Below are 20,066 nucleotides of genomic sequence, written 5' to 3' on the forward strand. Positions count from 1 at the left end.
TCCATATTGATCATGTCAATATGGAGCAAAATCTCTGAGGAATGTTTGAGGAACACCTTGTTGAATCTATGACACCAAGAAGTAAGGAGGCTCTGACGGCAGGAGTCTACCTGGACCTAATAAAGTGGCCGGTGAGGGTATTGATAAGACTTTATTAATCCCACAACAGGGAAATTTGTTACAACAGCTCAACTACATCTTTCCTTTTACATCCCATAGATGCATGTACTGTACATATAAAAAATATTTTAAATAACATCCATGTGGTCATTAAGAGGGTTTTTAGCATTTGGTAGCAATGACACATATAATCCAGAAGCTCTGAACTCTTCATCTGAGCCTCACAGTTGTTTCTACCCCCATACCACTTAAAGGACGGCTCATGGTTCCTGCTGCCAGCTGCAGACCTGAACTCAGACCACTACAGACTTGCATATGTTGAGGATGTTTCTCCAGAACACATGCATGCATCTTTTTCCAAAGCATAGTAACTACATGCATATTTTGACAGAAAGAGTACATGAATATGAAAAAGTGAAAGAAAGAAAACTGAAGCTAAAACAAGATTACAACAGTTCTTCTTTGTGACTTAACAGAGCCCAAGTTTTAATTTCCTGTTTTTGGAGTACACTTTCATCAGACCTCAAACTAAGAACACTTTCTGCTTACTTGAAAGTCCACTGCATGCTACCACACAATGATATGGCTTGCTTTTAATTGGCAGCTGAGGGAGTTTGTGGGAAAGGCAGTAAAAAAGGGGCCATTTCACTGTTTATTTAGGATCTAGACTACCTTAAAAAAGTCTAGTTAAAGAACCTCAAGAGTGAAAACTATTTAAAACTGGTCTAGATCATCAGATAGAGTGCTGTAGATCAGGTCAAGCTGAACAAAACTTCATAATTACACTTTCACTGTAATATATTAACAGTGTAAAACACAAATGCACATAAAGTGGGCTTACTGTATCTTCCAAACTGATTTTCCTTCAGCCTGCAAAAGAATTTATGTTCCCCCAATGTTCCTAAAACCTGCTCAGACTTAGAATTATTTATTCATTTTGCTTAACCTCACTAAAACTCTTTAAAATACCACTTAAACTAATAATCCTGACCTGTTTAACATTTGAGTTCTGATGCATCAGTAGCTGAAGTTGCCTCTCTGGCTTCAGCAGCATGTTGTTAGCCCTTCCCTTTGGTTTACCATGGCCCACTTCACCAAACCCACCCCTTTAATTTTCCCTCTTTACAACTCGTGGCCCAAAAAGAAAGGAAAAAAGAAGAAGCCCAGTCAGGCTGGAGATTGGGCGCCTGTGATGAATTGATTGGATAATTTCGACCATACGGGAGCATTCAAATGTCATTAAAGTAACAAGATGGTATTTGTCAAAGGTTACTCCAGCTGATGTGTGCAGAGAGCACAAAGCTGCCTTTGTCGCCGGCTTGTTTTTTGCTGGAAAAAAATAGCTGGGTCAGGTTTGTTCATTAGTGAATGAGTAAAAAACAGGACAGTGATGGGTGGGAGTTATTTGCCCCACATATTGCTTTGTTTTATACCCATGCAGCGGAGTCTTCCTTTCTCCAACAGCTACAGAGCTGCTTTGTTTGCTAATTAGCTTGGTGTCTAAATCAGGACATTGTGGGATTAATCACCTTCAGGTTTGTTAGACAGACGATTTGACAACTTAAAAATGAACCATCAACATTAATAAATCCTTCTACTGTCACCATTATTAGCTATGCTAGCTACTATGGCTACTACAGAGCTTGTTACTCATTTATTGGCATGTTACTTGTCTCATGCAGCTACAGCAAAATATTTAAGAAAACATCTTTATTAGTGTTTTCTACCAATAAGGTGGGACGTTAAAAAGAAATAATTTGGCAATTTTCAAGCCAAGCCACAACATGCATTTCTGTCATTTGTTGCTAAAGAGAAAGTTTTTGTTATGCTAATTAGTAATGCTAATTTTAAAAGTAATAAATTAGCATGGCTTAAAGTAGTAAAAGTAATATTTTAAAGTAATATTTAAAAATAAAAATTTATGCTAAGTATTTTATTCTAATTGGCAAACAAAGCAATTTCCCCACTGAGGGACTAATAAAGGTTTTCTTGTTCTCATAAAGCAGAACAGCTATCTTTTCTTTCTTTATCCTCCTAATTTGACTTTAACTGTTCTGTCCCACAAATTGGATGACATTGCTTCCCTCAGAGCTGGACCATACGACCCGTTAGATCCTGCTAAACCCCTCACTAAACCACTGATGGAATACCAGCCTCTGAAAGAAACATAAAGTCAAACAAACCCAAACTCCAATCACTTCAGCACTCACTTGGCAGCCTAATACTCTTGGCTGTGAAACAAAGAACTCGGTTAAGAGTAATCCAGGACTCAAGTCACTTGTTTTAGCACCTGCGCCTTTCATCACCTGGTCAACACTGCAGTCCTGGAAACACCAAAAACAAGCTGTACTTCAACAATGCTTTTAAACCCTTTAAGCTACAAAATAGAAACTTTTATGCAAATAAACTTATTCACTTCATGAAAAAAACTCTACAGTGATCAGAGAAACTTAACTTTAACATTTTGTTTATGTACTGTACTCTATGTGGCCAAATACCACATGAAAACCTAATGAAGGGTAATTAAACTAAATTCTACTTAAAATAGTCTTTCGACTCCTTTGTTAAAATTTACAAGCAAAATAATGAACTATTACATGTTGGATAACATATCAGCCCCAGTTTAAGAGTAAGTGAAGATTGGAGAACTACATTTGGTCAGAGCTAACAGAGAGGACCAGTTCAAAAGATGAATTTTCTTCAGGTCTGACGCCATCAGACTTTAGAACCAGGAGTTCTGGTTCATAAAGGTGGACAAAAATACCTTTTATAAATAAATTGTGAACATTTAACTCGAGGAAAGCGTGACTGATGCACCAATGTTTTGAAATTCTAAGCTTGTAAAGCCTTAATGTAAGGCATGGATGTGGCATTTGGAAGCCAAAAGGTCCAGTCCAGGTGCATGATGTTTTACAACCAATGTGGTGTGGTAAAATATGTTTATCTGGGTTTGTTTTTTTTCAGCTGCTCCAACGTCAGTAATAGTGTATACAACTTTGGTGTTCTGAGGGTTACAGCGTAATGAGAACTGGTCCAGAAAAAATATATATGTGCCTAGAAGTATGAGGTATAGGCTTATATACACAGAGATGGATGCAGGTGAGAAGAACTGAGCATAAAACATTTAAATAAAAAAAAACTACAGAGATCATGGCAAATTTTTCTATACAGAACAAAAACTGAAATTAATACCAAACTTACACATAGAAAGAACTTAATCTTTAAATCCTTTAAAGGATAAACATAAAACTTTTCGTGGAATACCACAACACAAACTGAAACCTCTGTAAGTCTGAGGCTATATTTTCTAAAACCACTTGTGAATCACCTGCTGTGTCTGTACATGTGTTCCACTGTGTTGTGTACTTAAATCGGCAAAATTAAACATTCCTCTCATTTTACACGTGAGTTTTACACAAGTGAACGGAGAGATCCTGGGCCCCAGGAGGATTCAGTACTCTATGTACAGTTTGTAATAAATCAGACACGGAGAGGCAAATGTTTTTTGACAGGTTATCCACAGGGAACATCGGAGTAATCCCTGCATACCTCTAGTTTCTGACAAAATGTTTTATATTCCTGTAAAGAACACGAAGAAGCTCCAACTGTTCAGTTTGGCCTTCTGGGAATTCTCCAGAAGAGCATGATCTCTTTCACATCCCTGTTTCTGGACTTCAGCTCAGAGCAGAGGTGAGCAGTCTCACACTTATCTTCCCATGTCTAGACAGTTATCTCTGCTGTTAGCTGAACAGGTTCCTGCATAGAGCTGTTAAATGGAAGTAGCGTACCTTAACAAACAGACCTGTCAACACAAACACTGATGGTGCAGATAGAAGTGATGACAGAGGTCTGTTGGGTAACTGTTACCAAGATGTGTGCGTACAAGGACATACGTGCATATTCCTCTAAAGTTGGGCACAAAAAAAAAGCTTACTTTTTTTGCACGAGTAAAATTCTTAATATAAAAGTGAAAATGTATTTAATCTGTGAGAATATGATTTAAAAACTAAAAAAAAAAAACAAACCTCCAAATATGAAGTCATTGTTTCTTCATTGATCGATTCGGTAAACTGTGTGCATCCAAAGTCCGCTCAGCTTCCCAACAGAGAAATGATTTAGTTTGACACTTTTTCATCTTCATCATAGGATATAAATTATAACATGCTGTACCTAGGCTGCCGAAAAGAAAGAAAAAAAGAAGAGAAACTAATGCCAACATGGAACAAATCATTGATCAAATGGTGCATTTTGCTTGTACTGTTGAGATTTCACGAGAATCTGTCCAGTATGAGCAGCAGGAGATGCAGCCAGATATCCACCATGCTGCTTCATGACATATGATCCAGGAGTGTGTCATGAAAAAATCTTCACATGATGGAAAGATTTTATACGATTCTAACACTTCTTACTTTTTTTTTTAAGCCATTTGACAGTGGAAAAGCTCAATGATCCTTAACTCTTTCGGTCTCTAACAAAAACGTGTGTATCCACCATTTTTCAAGTCTTCCCTGAAACTCATGACGTCACGCAACCCCCACGTGGTTCAAGCGCAGAAACATCCACCCCGGTAACGATCAGAATGAGTGTAGATGCACTTGTTTTTTGCTGCTGATCCAATCGTGAAAAGGTTTAAACCCATCTCGATTGAATTAAAAAAAATTTCCGATTGAGGCCGATTGGATCAGCGACATGTTTCCATGACATTTTTTTTACTCTTTCCCTCACACTCAGACATAATTCTCTGCTCTCAAAACTTCTGCTCTTGGATATTTTTCCTCTCTCTTGGGTTGCCGAATAAGTCTGTTGAACATCCTCCACCCAACAGAAAACTAGATAAATGCTGACTGAGCAAATAGCCCCCACCTTCTTTAGAGTGTGCTTGTTTTACTTCACACAGTGCATTCAGAAAATCGATATTTAACTGAGATTTTCAGTAAACACAGTAATCTCTAGTAAGTATTATGTTTTTATTATGCTTTTTTTTAATACATGCACATGTTTTTTTTTATGAAAGAAAAACACAGTGACTCGCCAACTCACAGTAAAAGTACTCATTTAAAAACTAACTGTACCTAATCAAACGTACTGTATGTCATGTATAAAGCTAAGAATATCAGAAATTGAGACATAGATGTTTTGCTTTTATGGTCCTATAGAATTAACCTACAGTAAATTAGTATGCAAATTAAGATGATCATTCTCTGTGGGTTGTTAAATATGTAGCAGGATGACCACAGTGTACTGCTCATAGTGTTGAGTAACTGAGATGCATTACCATGATGTCAGACTTATTACACATTGTCAACTAAATAAAACATTTCAGTTAGTGTTTCTTTCTCACAAAATATCTAACATTAAATTAACCACTTCCAAAATTTCAGCCCCATTACTCCTACAGGATTTGCTTCCACGTCACATGTTGGAGAGACTTAAAATTAAATTCATAGTCAGCCATCCTGATGTAGATCTTTATTTTCTCTGCTTTGTGCTCTCACAAAGTCATCTTAGGCAGTAGCTGTTTACAGATTTACCAGAGGTCCAATGAGTTATAATATTACTGACAAATATGTGTTAAATTTAAAAGTAAAGACGACAATTACACAGTAATTATAATAAGCAAACTTTGATGGAAATAAAAAACAAATAAAAAAAGTTAACTAGTCTGGAGTCACTGTGTGAAGTAAAACAAGCGCACCCTGAAGAAGGCGGGGGCGATTTGCTTGGTCATCATTCATCTAGTATTCTACTGGCTGGAGGACGTTTGACAGACAGCTCATTCAACAACCCAAGAGAGAGGAAGATTTTCTAAGAGCAGAAGTTCTGAGAATTAAGTCTGAGTGTGAGGGAACGAGACCAAGCTGGAGCGCCGGGGATTTGAACCTGCAGCACTAAACCTGAGAAGAGGAGCAGAGTTTTAAAAAGAAGAACATATATTTGAGAGCAAGAAGGGACTTTTTGAGAGTTAGAGCTGAGTTTTAAGAGAGAGTAAAATGATATTTGAGAGTAAAAAAAAAAAAAAAAAAAAAAAAGAAATTGTACAAATCAAACAATTACACTCTTGATTAAAGATATGAAGATACTCCCACAGTGAATGACCGTTCACACCTCTCAAACAAACCGTAGTATCCATGAAAGCGGACCAGGGTTCATTTAAAGTGGACAAAAAAGTACTTGTGTAAATGCACCTTTACATCACACTCTGATGACAACTTTGGCTTCATGAACTGACACACATAAAGGTAGGCTGTGTGTGAAGTGTTTTAGTATTGTTGTGGTGTAAGTGAACCATCCCACAGAGTTCAGTCATACCAAACATTCAAGATACTGTTGAATCAGCATCCGAGTCATCCGGTGTGGCTTGTTTCTAACTTACATAGATGTGCCTCTGCTTGTAACGCAGGAAGAGGTTGTGCATGATGGCGCCATCGTGGAGATCTTCCAGCGTCGCCATGTCCTCCACCCCTTTGATGCTGCTGTGGTGCATTGGATGCACTTTCTGCCTGGTGAGTGCATTCTGCTTGTAGGTGTACACCTAGAAAATACAAAAGATATTTATGATTCATTTAGTTAAATAGCTTTAATCTTTTTTGGGGGTGAAGCACAGGAAAACATTCGACCGTTCCCTGTTTACACTAGAGATGGTCTGTGCCAACGTCCCTTCCATGTCTGGTCCAGAAATGAACATCAGGCCAACATCTCTTTATTCTTAGAATTAGCCTTCCCTCTATTTGGTTTGTTTATAACAGACTGAATCAGTCCAAAACAGATAGAGACAAGACCTCCGGACCACAGCTGAAAGCACACACAAAAAAAAAAATCACACGCTACATTCTTTAAAATTCAAGTCATTAAAGGTTTTATTTGCCTTCGTTACCACTTTTATCAGGAACAAACTGTAAGAAATAAAACCCTTAAATTCCAAGAACACATAGCAAACATTGCAACCATTTGCCATGCATATTTCAATGTCACGCTAACGATGAATGATAGAAAACAGATGGGAGAAGAAACTGAAGAACAACAGGAAATGTTCAGAAAAACAGTAATGTGACTCTCTTTGTTTTTCTTTAATCTCTCTCATGTCTTGGTTGTTAAAAATGACCCGGAGCCAGCTTTTGTAAACACATAACCTGCTATTTTGTTGTGATTTATGATAAGATGGCGAAAAAATGAGCAAGTCAGGCGTCTGATGTGTTGATGTTAACAGCTTCTCTCTGTCGGGTCAGACAGTTACAGCGAGTAACATCCTGATTTTTATCTCATGTTACCAGAGGAGTGTGAAGGCTGGAAGGAAAGCCTGGTGGTTAGACATGCAGTCCTCCGACAGACACACAATACATTCATGCAGGAATGTAGCCTCATGCTAAAGATCAAGGGTCAAAATCTCCACCAGTCAGAAGCAGTTCATGAGATGTAGTTGAGAGAGAAACCAGATACAGGTGAGATGCAGCTTCAGCCAGAGCTGGAAAAGCAGAAGAAAAACATCTGCAGAGGACAAACATCTACAGAAAGTCCTGTATTCTGTCACATCTGTTGACTTTAGTTTAGTTCCAGATTTGTTTTGTAGACTTTTCCTCTCTGTGTGTTTAATTCCTGCTCCTGCTACACCTAGTTTGTGCTTCCTGAGTCCCACATTCGCTCCGTATTTAGCTTTTAGCTCCATCTGTATAAATTCTCATTGGTTTATCTTGCATATTGCCAGATCCACGTGTATCCTGCTCTGGTTGTCCATTTGTTTATGTTACTTGTTTTGGTTCTTGCCCTTTGTTATCCAGCCTTTCAACCTTTTTTAGTTTCATGAATAAACCTTACTCCCTACGTCTGCCTGCCTCCTGCCTCTCAGTTCTGCATTTGGGTCCTTCTTCCTAATGACACATTATTTTATTAATGTTTCACTGTTAACAATTAAAAAGCAGAGTGGAAAAAAGAGGAAAATTCCTTTTAAAATGCTCTCTGTCTCTCTGTTGAGTGAAAGGTAAATCTGAAAACTTTTGCATTATAACCCATTTGCAGAGCATTATTCGAACAAAGCTCCTGACAGCTTATGTTTCGTGTAGTACAGAGCGACATGTGGCAGACAGCGTTGGTAAATTTGACCCTGAGCTGGCGGAGAACACGAGTCCAGACCTGGATGCCGTCAGCTAATGTCTGCTTGTCATCTGTGTCTGCAGACAAAGCTCCACAGCTTCTCTAAAGCAGACTCTGTAACAGGAGTTTGTACTACGATTACAACTGTGATAACTAATGAGAGAGAGACTTCATGGTCAAAACCTTTTATTAGCAGATCTTTGGTGGATCTTTTGATAGCCTTCTTCATCTCTGCAATTTACAGAAAAGAGAACTTCTGAGACTTTTGAAACTTCTCCATTATTTAAAAATATTATAAAAACAAAGAAATGATTTTCTTGTTTTCGGTGCTGCTGTACACGCACAAGTTGAATTTTCTGTTAATACTTTTAATGTAACAATCAAAATTTCCTTTATTTACCATTATGCATGTTATCACTGGTCCTATAGATACTTGCAGCCTTTCAACAACTGACTACATTCTTTAAGAGGCAGTTAATCAACCCTGCTTTCTACAATCTCTGATCTGTTCCTTATTAACTTTTAAACCGCAGGATGATCCTGGGGTGAGAAGTAAAATGGTTAAAAGTTAATATATAGCTGAACTCTAATGATCATTGCTCTGCAGGAGGCCTGCAGCCTGCTGAGTAGTACCAGCTCCACATATTGACCGTCTCAGACATCAGCATCGCGCACCAAACATCACACAGCTTAATACTTCTGTCCTTTGTGTTCCGGCTGTGTTCTTTGTTTCTGTTATTGGGCTGCAGTGAGGTATTACTCCATCAGACTTTAGCCAACTTGGCTTCTGGGTGGAAAACGGAGAGCTGCCAAACGTTCTGCTTTCTCAGCCTTTTTCACAAACAGCAACATCACAAAGACGGCTCAGTCACACACACACCAGGACGGCCGTTTCCCGGACATTTCAGACATTTTTAATGTTTTTCCAGTGAAATCATGTGAAGGTTATTGTTTAGTTTCTTAATATTTGTTTTTTGAAAACCTATTTGTGGTAATAATCTGGTTTTCACAAAAACTATCCTGAACAAGAGTTAAGTGGATCTCAAACACACGCTCTGCCTGTAGCTGCTTGGTGACCAGCTGTGGCCGATCGGCTCCTCTTGAAGAAAGCCTGCCTCTGTCTGAGGAGTCGTTCACATCTGACCTCGAACACCCCCACACCCCCGCTTACACATTAACACCCAAAATGCCCCCCAGCATCCTGTCAGGCTTCATTTCTCACATTCCTCCTGCAGTGACGCTTCAGGGAAAACCGAACGTCAGAGAAGAACAAAGTTAAAGTCTCCCTGGTTGCCTTGGCAACATAAAAAAAGGCCAACCTATTTACATTCATTGTGAGACAAACCGTTACAGCAACATAGCCGCCTGGTTAAACTTGTCCAATGTAACCTCTATTTATAGTTAACAAACATGCGCAGCAGGTCGTGCAGTCACCTGCATGAAGCCAGCCCTCATCACTTTGTGAGATGCTGGACTCCGACAGATTCACCTTCACTTGTTGCTGCAGCTGCTTTCACTATTTACTACTAAACAGGCAGAAAAGACAAGATTTCCAATTAAGAATCAAGTTTTTAGAAAATGTCCTTACAGCCTAAACAACATATCTGATTTCACTCTTAATGATGATAAAAGGTTTCATTTCAGAAGAATGTTGATGGTGGGCAAAGAACATCTGATTTAATAAGAAAATGTCACTTTGTTATCTGGAGAGCCACTACTGAGGACTTAAATGTTAATTAGGCGGCTAAAAGAGTTTTCTGTGGCTAAAAAAAAGTTTTCTATGAATCGAAATCGAAAAGACCAACAGTCCCACAGCACAGATAGCTGTCACTAGGGATGGCCGATACCATTATTTTCCCCATCGACACGATACCATTAGTTTACGGTACGTTCCCATTGATACTGATATCGATACTTCTTGGCCACTGAAGGAAAATCACAATTGTACAGTGTGCATTAATGTCTTTAGTGCAAGGGTGGTATGGAATATAAATAAACCCAATAAATAAACTCAAGCACATCAATACAAGACATGTTTATACAATAATAAATTATACTGACGAGTAAACTGAAAATGAGAAAAAAATAAATCTTTTTTAAATCATAAAACAATAAACTACAGATTAATACAATATGATTCACATTTATTAAAGGGAAAATAAAAACATATGTGATAGTAATATGATAAATGTAATAAAACAATAACCCTAACCTGCATCAAACCAGGAAAATATAAAAACAAACCCTCATCATCACTAACAGCTGCAGCATCATTAGGACACCTGATAGGCTACCATGATCATGTGACACAGAAGGAATACACTGTGGCTTCACATGCAATTTTATTATTGCCTAAAAAAATGGCATGTTTTTGATCAGCAGCGTGGTATCTTGATACTAAGTACCGACTCTAAATATTTTGACTGGTTGATATCGAAGTATGGACTCCAGAGTATCGATCCGCTCATCCCTAGCTGTCACATTTACCTGCACAGCAAATACACAGTGGTGTGGGATGGTGTGAGAAGACTGAAATAAATCAAAATGATTAATAAAATATATTTAAGAGCTAAATCTATTGCAGCAGTATTTAAACCGTTTCTCTCTCCTGTAAATGATTAGCATTTTCATAAATAAGAATATTATCACATATAAACCCAGTACTACAATACAAGAAACCAGACTTTAATCTTTCTAATACTGCTCAAGTGGTCTTGATAAATAGTTCTCCCGCTGAACAAAAGACAGAAACATCCAAAAAAGAGCTCTGGAAAGTCCTTCAAGATACCTGGAGAACTACTCCTGTCTGAGAGGGTTCAGAATGGGATGAAATAAAGCTGCTTAGATCAAATATTCACTTTCAAACTCCTTAGAACCGGACAAACTCTTCATGATTCATTTTCCACATTTACATAAACATCTGCACATATTTCTTGTTCATATGACGATATAAAACACCAGGTCCAGGAAGAGGATCAAACTTAAAAAGCTTAAAGGCAACTGAAAAATGTGGCTGTTTTCCATCTCCTTCAGTCGTGAGCAGTGATGGTAAAATTCTAGCTCTGCCCCAGCAGGTTGTCGTCAGACTCTGACCTAATCAGGTTTCTAATTAGTCCACTTGTGTTTGGAGAGATGAAGAGAGTCCATACCTCAAAAACAAAGCCACGGGGGCCGGGCACTAAGCCTGGCGACAGATGCTAGCAGGAGTAAATCTCTGTGCAACAAAGCCATTAGCCAGCATCGGTGCAGACAGAAAGGGGGGTGAACACACGGATCAACAGGCTCTGTTCCTGGATCAGTCAGGATAAACTCTGTTGTTTTTACTCATACGGATCACAAAAGTGAATTCACACTACATGCAGGAAATTAAGATTTAAATCCCAACAATGAAACCTAAATTATTTTCTGAATTGTATTATTTTCTTGAGAAGGACCCCCTAAGTTTTACTACCTGTCTGTGTCATTATTTATCCAGATCCTTAGGATTTTCTCTGAATTATTGTCACGTTAATAATATATGGTGATGTTGGTCCAGTACCAATTCAAGTTCTTTTGATTAATTGGTCGCAGAATTGATTGTCCCTTCTCCTGGCATCCGTCTAACTTCAAACCTGAAGGGCTTTTCCTAAATTAAATAACTTTAACATTTTCTTTAAATTAAATCTGTGTCACATTGGTGCATTAAAAACCAGAGCTATTCCAGGGAAATCCTTCCTTATTCATATTCCACCTGTGGTGTGAAAGTCAAAATCTAGCACTACACTCAGATGGTTTTAGCATCTGATACCACAAGAAAAATTACTCATTTAAAGTGTGGATTCTTGCATTTGGAAAGATGTAAAAAAATACAATAAAAATAGAAGCATCTTCTTTATTTTTAGTCTGGAGACAAATAATCTTTGAAACCACTCATATTTGTCTTGTTTCACTCTCTCCACACTGTGGATGGTGAAGAACACACACAGCTAGTGCTTCGGTGACAACTGCACAGAAAATGCCAAAAATGGCTAAATCTCCCTCAGGGTTGTAAACACACCCTGTAATTCCACCCATAACTGCATGACAGCATTCAAAGTCGACAGCATCACATCTTTAATTGCTTTGCCACATATCCATCTATCCATTTTCTTCCGCTTATCCGGCGTTGGGTCACCGGAGCTGCAGCCTAAGCAGAGAAGCCCAGACTTCCCTGCAGGGTGTTTTTATAGTTTTTATAGATTTTTTTAGTGAGTCTTTTGCCATCAGAATGTTTTTCATTGATCAAATCGTCTGAAAAAACAAGTTATTTTTTTAGTAATATGCTCTTCATTACTCTTCAGTCCAGTCATTGATTGACAGTTCATACTATATGCTTTGAAAGGAAATCAGTAGGACATTACAAGGGTTAATGTCATAATTCCAATCTAGAGAGAACCCAGATCTTGTAAGCGAAGTCTTACAAGATGATGTGAAATAGGTGCAATTGTTTTGTGTCAGGCAACATATACGTTAACGATTATGCAACCCCTTACTGGATTTTTCTAACATCCAACATAAATTCTGTTACATAGCCCATGAAAGGCGAGACCTTTCTTCTTGTTCTCGAGACCATAAGAACAAAATTTTGTGTTTTTGCTCTTGCGGACCTGAATGGAGAAACTTTTGGCTTGTTCTCGACACATCAGCCGAGCAGAACTTTCTTCTTGTGGGACTCTGAGAAGCACTGTGTGATTCGTCGGACATTTGAGGTGGGTGTGGTTAACGTGGAAAAGAAGGAAGTTCTCCTTGTGGCTTCCGCAATTTCCCCTAACAGCTGATCAAGGTGGTGAGAAAGTACGTAAATGTAAAACAACATATGTCCGATTTAAAAACACAGAAACATCCCCGCCCTGCCACAGACAAAGTTTACCATTAAATGTGAAATAACACGGTCATTGCACATATAAACACAGACCCCCCCCATCCCCCCCCGCAGTTATCCTGCAATGTCGCAGATAAAGCTTTACGCCCAGTATGAAATAACCGGACCAACACAAACTTTTTTTTTTGTTCTTGTGGCCTCGAAAACAAGACCGAAGTTCTCACTTCTCGTGGAGTATGTAACAAGTCCTAATGTGTGAGACTGAAGTACAAAAGCAAAAGGACATGCAGTGGTTTGCATGGAAATGTGTTGATTAGGATCTTCTGCCGTCTCAAATCAAATCAGCTGCATCCAATATGAGGCCAGGTGCTGAAAGTGAATGCGATGATGCAAAAATCAAACCTGAAACATGTAGGATATCACATATTGTGACATAAAAGTACAACTTATGACTTATGGTGACAGAAGCTGCATGTTTGTGGGGATCTGAGCCACGAAAAAAGGAAACAAGTCTGACATTTTTTGAGAGACAGATCAACATATTTCCTGTGCTGTCATGATCTCAGGTTGCATCCCAACATGTTAAAGAGATTTGAAAACTTAAAATGTGACTACAGTAATGATTACCCTTACTGAAAAACCACGTGCTCCACATTGTCATGCACATGTGAATGACGTGCTTTACACGTTTTTTGCATGTTTCTAACAGGGTTGTCATATGTGAATCACACATTTCACATGCATTTCATGTGTTTCACATGTTTTATATATGTGGTTCACATGTGAATCACACATTTTACAAATGTGACTCACGTGGTTCACATAAGGTTTATGTGTTTTTCACATGTGAATTACATGTGTTTTACAAATATAGTTCACATGTGAGTCACATGTTTCACATATAGTTACCATTTTTTTCATATGTGTTTCACATATGAATCATACATTGTTTACACATGGTTTAGATGTGAATTCACATGGGGTTATATGTTTTTCACATGTGGCCACAGGTGTTTTTTCTGTAAGGGTGTACATAGAAAACAATTAAATAATAAAAATAATAACAGAAAAAAAGAGATAAAATCCAAACAAGCACCACTGTAGAAGAGGTTAAACTTCAGGCTGAAATGTCTCCGGGTCTGTTAGTGCCAGAGACCCAAATGGAGGCTAATTGCTTCAATAACTTTTAATGATTGTGCTGTCTTTCAGTTTGTCAGAGAAGGTGAACGAAACTCTTCATTATGAGTCGTCAGGAGGGAAACTGAGCCATCCCACCCCCTCACTTTCTGTCAGAGAGGTGACCAGGTAACCCTCCGCTGGCCTCAAGCCTCCCTCCTCCTCTATCATCATCAAACACAGCAGCTGCTCTTTGAATTACCCCTCATGTCCTCCTGCATTGTCCTGCAGTCAGGGGAGGAGGAGGAGACTGTCTCCACCGTCAAAACCCCTGAAACCCGAGCAAGACGAGAGAAACCTTGCGACCCTCACCGACTACCATGCCTACTTACAGACATCCACACCACATTTACCTGTAATGCAACCGTGCACTTAATGCTGCAACGTGCGCAAAGTACAAGTGCCTTTTATGATGAAAACTGCACTGTTATATCAAGATTAAGCTGACTCAGAAGGTCATTAGCCTTCTAGAAAAGGAACCAGGTTGCAAAAAACACATTAAATATCCACGCCAAAACAATAAATAACTAAAAGCCTAATTAAAAAGATGAGTTTTGAGTCTGCTCTTAAAAACATGAACGTTCCCTGCAGCCCAGAGGTCCTCTGGCAGGCTGTTCCAGAGGCGGAGGCCATAATATTGAAAAGATGCCTCCCCGTGGGTATTGTCCTGACTTTAGGAAGGATTAGGGTTTATAAGGTCTGCGAGGGTTTATAAGGTAAAAGCAGGTTGGAAAGATAAGGAGGCCCAGAACCATTAAGGCATTTATAAACTAGTGAAAGAACTTTAAAATCAATCCTGAACCACACAGGGAGCCAATGCAGTGACCTTTAAGCAGGTGTAATGTGGGCCCCCCTTCTGGTCTTTGTTGGGACACGTGCAGCTAAATTCTTTACTAATTGAAGAGCCAAAATTCTCTGTTTGGGAAGACCAGAAAGCAGGCATAACAGTGGTCTATGTGACTAATGATGAAAACATGCATTAGCGACTGTGTTGATCAGTTCTGAGTTGAGCCGAGGACATTATGGACAGATTTAATATGATCGTTACACGTTGGACATGCACAACGCCTACAAATTCTGAAGAAAAAGTGTTTCTTTTGTTATTATTTTGAAAATTCTTTCTGATCGAGACCGATCGGATCAGTTGACATGTTTACCTTACACATTTTTATTCTGATTGGATATTCCACCAAATCAAAAGTGCTCCACGTAAATGCAGCTAATGATACAGTAAGAATGTTATGACGGAATTTATAATCTCAGCAAACATTGATTCCTAATCCACAGAATAGATATAACGTCATATCATGATAAAAAAAAACTAAATTATTATACTGGAAGTGCATAAAAAGCCTAATGTAAACATGCCGGATTATAGCAAAGAATGCTGATGTTCATCTGTAGTCTGAAGGCAGATAACTACAGATAAAACAAGAAATTACAAATAGACACACAAAAGAATAGAAAAGTAAAATAACAAAATGTGGAAGCTTACCTTGAAAACTCCTCATTTAGAAAAAAGAATCAATGAAAATTTTAGGCCGATAAAAAACAGTAAAGCTGGAAGAAAATTCAGACTAATTAGAGGAAACAACCTTGTTTCCTGGATCCTAATCTAAATCAAAAGATATAATTTGTGTAGTTTGGTTTAAAATGGAAATAAATGCAGTAAATGTCTTTTCATTAGACCAAACACCGGTTAATCAGAAGTAACAGATGGTGGGTTTAAAGTAAAGGTCAGATGGATTACACAGTGAGCACCCACCAAATAAAACTACTGACAGGTGAAGTGAGTAACAATGATTATCTTATTACGATGATACCTGTAGACACCTGCCTTAAATTCTAAGTATTGGAAGAAAGGAAAATGGATCAGGATTTGGACATGATGGCAAAAATAGTAAAATGGCTTCAAAGCTGGTTGTAAAATGTCATCAGAGCCTAATAAGTTTTGGTACTAATTAATACAAGGGTCTGAAATAAAGCTAAGACGAGGAGATACAAAGAACTTGAAGGGTTTCCAGCTTTGAGGCCCCTGTTTGAAATGTCATGAATAAAAGACGCAGTGAAGAGGACGTGTGGAAGTCTGAAAACAGTGCAGCTCTCTGATTGGTCAATAGAGATTTTCCTCACAAAGATCAGCATCTGTTGTGAAGCTGAACAGGTGATGTGCATCTCCTATTACACACAGCAGACAGCCGGTAGACACACACACACATACACGTATAAATGATCCTACAGAAACACACCCAGTACTGCATGTGCAGAAACAAAGAATGCAATTCCACCACAAACACACATTTATATGGATCATGTGTTTGATACTCAGGCTGCGGTTCAGTTGATTGTTTCACAACCTGTTTTAAGCATCAAACCTGCAGCTTCTGATGTTCCAGGAAGCCTGCTGATGCTTTTCCCTCCATCTGACATGCAAACACTGCTGTTAACGTTGCTGAGCAGATTAAATGTGACACTCTCATGATGCCTTTAATTAAGTTTAAATTAAAACCTACCACCACCAACACATGATCCTTAACATCGTTATGACAGTAATGTTGAGCAGAGTGTGAAAACAGGCTCCCACATGTGGATGAAATGAGAATTAATACAGATGAGATTTAAAAAGAAGCAGGAAGTAAATAATATCTAAAAAACAAAAAAAAAAGAAAAAACACAAATAAAGACAGATGCAGACAGAAGATACATTATTTAATGAGGACTACAGAATGAAGAGAATGTAATGTAATGTAAAATGTAAAAATTAATATATTTTAAAACAACAGAAAGACTAGAGACTCCAAACTATTAAATAAAAGATGGAGAGGAAAGGGGAAAACAGAAGACAGAAAAGAATATTTTTATGTGAATTTAGTTGTGTATTAGAAAAAGCTCACAGTAGCAGCAAAATTTTTAGAAATTCCTCAATTTAATAAAAGAAAAGTTTAAGCTTAACTAATTTGTTGTTTGTTTGTTTTTTCTTTTAAGAAAAAGTGTTGATGCACATAAGAGAAGACTGAAATGCCTACTTCAAATAAAAACACAAAATGTATGTGATCAATTAGAACATAAAAAATCATTTATTTTGTTCTAATATAGCCAAAGTCCAAGGCCCCAAATTTAAATGGTGTTGCATTCCTTTTGTTTGTGGTTAGCAACCAATGCTCTGTTTACACCACCCTCTGATAACACCACAAAACTTAGTTTGTTCCATACAAGGTGAACAAACCAGACAGATCCACATTTTCTTTTTACTGAGATTTAAATAAAATAGCTCAAATTTTGCCTAACAATTGGATAGAAACATTAAATATTCGTGTTAGCTTAGCATGTTAGCATATTCACTGCAGCCTTCACTACAACTCGGTGCTGGCACTACTTAGCTTAGCTTATAAAATTAAATGAAGGAAGCCAGACAAATGAATATGTTCAATTTACTGACATTTAAAAAAACAAACAAAATGGCTCAAATGTTAGCAAACAATTGGATAGAAACACTACACGTTCCCTATATTAGCAAATTCACAGCCGCTTATAAAACCACCCCATGAACATACTTTGCTTATTAGTTTATTAAATCTGAACCAGATGAAGGGAATCTGACAGATTCTCAGTTTACTGTCATTTTAAAAATGGTTCTAATGTTGGCTAACAATGGGATTGGACCACTAAATATTTACCAGGTTAGCTTAGTATGTAGAACGTTTACTACAATCTGTACTACCACTCTTGAACAACACTACTCGGCTCAGTTTATTCAATTTAAACTGGGTGAAGAAAACCAGATAAGTATTTATTTTCTGTTTACTAATATTTTTAAAAATTGGCTTCAATTTTACCTGACAATTAGAAAAAACACCAAATGTTTGCTATGCTAGCTTAGCACCTTAGCATATCATTAGCAGTGGAAAAAAAATCAAGATACAGTTAATATTTATTTAGTCAAAAGAATCGAGAACTTAAAGGCAACAGGAAGCTCGTAAAAACAATCTAGATTAGACACTTGATATGATCCAGATGAGAATGTGTTATTTGGTACAAATCCATAAGATAATTGTTGATATATCTCACCATATAGGAGTTAAATCATTAGGACTGATGAATCTTCTGAGTATCATAAATGTATTTAATAACTTTCTTGGTATAATAGTTATTTAAAGAACCTCATAAAGGTACCAGGCTAATGTCAGACTGTAAACTGCGGGTCATTAACTGCAGCAGTCAGCTGGTTTAACCCACTCTCTGAGAGCCTAGGTGCAAGAAGATAAGAATGCCTTAATCTGCTCGTAAATCTTGAGGACAATACACCAGCTCAACTTGACCCTAAATCCCTCAGTGAACACATTTCCAGGCTGTCCTCTTGTAATAACCCTCTGCTGCTTGCCAGCTACACAGGAAGTCTTTGTTAAAGCTGTCAGCACGGGAGGTAGTGGAGAGAAAATCCACCCAAACAGTTCACACAGATTATTGTTTGTTGGCTTGGCTCCCAAAGCGTTGGCTAAACAGAAGATAGGTGGCAGTTAAACTTACAGAAGATCAGACTTATGTAGGAAACACTAAAGATATTAAATGTTCTCAATTCAGAAAATTCCTGGTGATATCCTAGTTTTAGTCTTGCATGTTTTACATTAAAGTGCAAAAGTCTTGAGAACAGCATGTGAAAACATATGAAAATACAGCATACGAGTGCTAGATGGGTTTGGAAGTCAAATTTAGTTTGAGCAGCTTTTATCCCTCTTTAACAAGCTTTCTGTCATTTCTTTTTTTTTTTTCCTGTCATTTCTCACATGTACCCTTCAGGAATAGTTCTCCAGGCTTCTTGAAGGACTTTCCAAAGCTCTTTTTTGGATGTTTCTGCATTTTGTTCCGTTATCTGTCCAGATGATCCCACACTGCTTTAATAATGTTTTATTCTGGGGAGGATCCATCCCTACATCAGACCTTTTGCCACTAATCTTTAGTCTAGTTCTTGTGTCATGTGACATAGCTCAGCCTTTTTCCTGTTCCCCTTTCATAAAAATGGCTGACCATTTCTGACAAGGCTCTGGCCAACAGTAAATGGATCAACTGAAGGTCCAGATGTATCTCTCAGGTCCTGGTTCAGATCTTTGCTGGATTTGTCCCTATTTCTTCAGGACACCACTTTCAGATATGTGTCCAGTTTCTGTCACCATGCTGAGATATGCCCAGTTTCCAGCTAACAGCTTTGTGAGAATCATCTTTTTACCATAATACAGTTTCCTATTTGTGTTACCTTTGCTTTTTTCAGAGATACAAGTAAAGAAATGGGAACAAATGATGTTTTTGTGACAGGCTACAAAAAAAATCCTAAAGATGCCATTAAAAAACAGGTCAATGTCTTCTGAAAAGCTTCTGATGGTCAGATACAAGGACTAGACTGAAAATGGTGAAAAAGCAGACAATGAAAATGGAGTTGCAGGTAGTCCCTTAATGTTGGTATAATGGAAAGGTGACTGTATATAAAATACAAATCTAACAGAAATGTTTTGTCTATGTGACTGACACCAAATTATGCTGGTAGCGTTGACTGCCGTCCATGTGACTCCTTTTAGTGTTTAATTATAGCAAAGCACCAAAAGCAGAGGAAGGCCACTGTGTGAAGACACACACCTCTTGGTGCCCTTGTGACACATTGTCTGTTTGGAGGCAAACACCTCCCAGACTAAATTATTTTGCATCAAATCTAACTCCAAAATCTTCTTGATGGGTTGAGTAATGTCCGTTCTTAACAATCAACCCAAAACATTAATGAACCCCACTGCGACCCCTGTCCTGTACGGCCTGTAACCTCCATATCCACTGTTTTGACAACACATGGATCAAA

General features: G+C 38.0%; 1 protein-coding gene across 1 annotated transcript in view; it reads right to left on the minus strand.

Annotated features, from left to right (window-relative positions):
* myo10 (myosin X) overlaps window positions 1-20,066 on the minus strand; it is a 148,243-nt gene that overhangs the window by 84,058 nt on the left and 44,119 nt on the right. The window contains exon 3 of the mRNA XM_041991974.1: window positions 6,494-6,652. Coding sequence (XP_041847908.1) covers window positions 6,494-6,652 — 159 coding nt within the window. The remainder of the gene's footprint in view (window positions 1-6,493; window positions 6,653-20,066) is intronic.

This window comes from Melanotaenia boesemani, chromosome 8 (genome assembly GCF_017639745.1).
Source record: "Melanotaenia boesemani isolate fMelBoe1 chromosome 8, fMelBoe1.pri, whole genome shotgun sequence".
NCBI classification, from domain to species: domain Eukaryota; kingdom Metazoa; phylum Chordata; class Actinopteri; order Atheriniformes; family Melanotaeniidae; genus Melanotaenia; species Melanotaenia boesemani.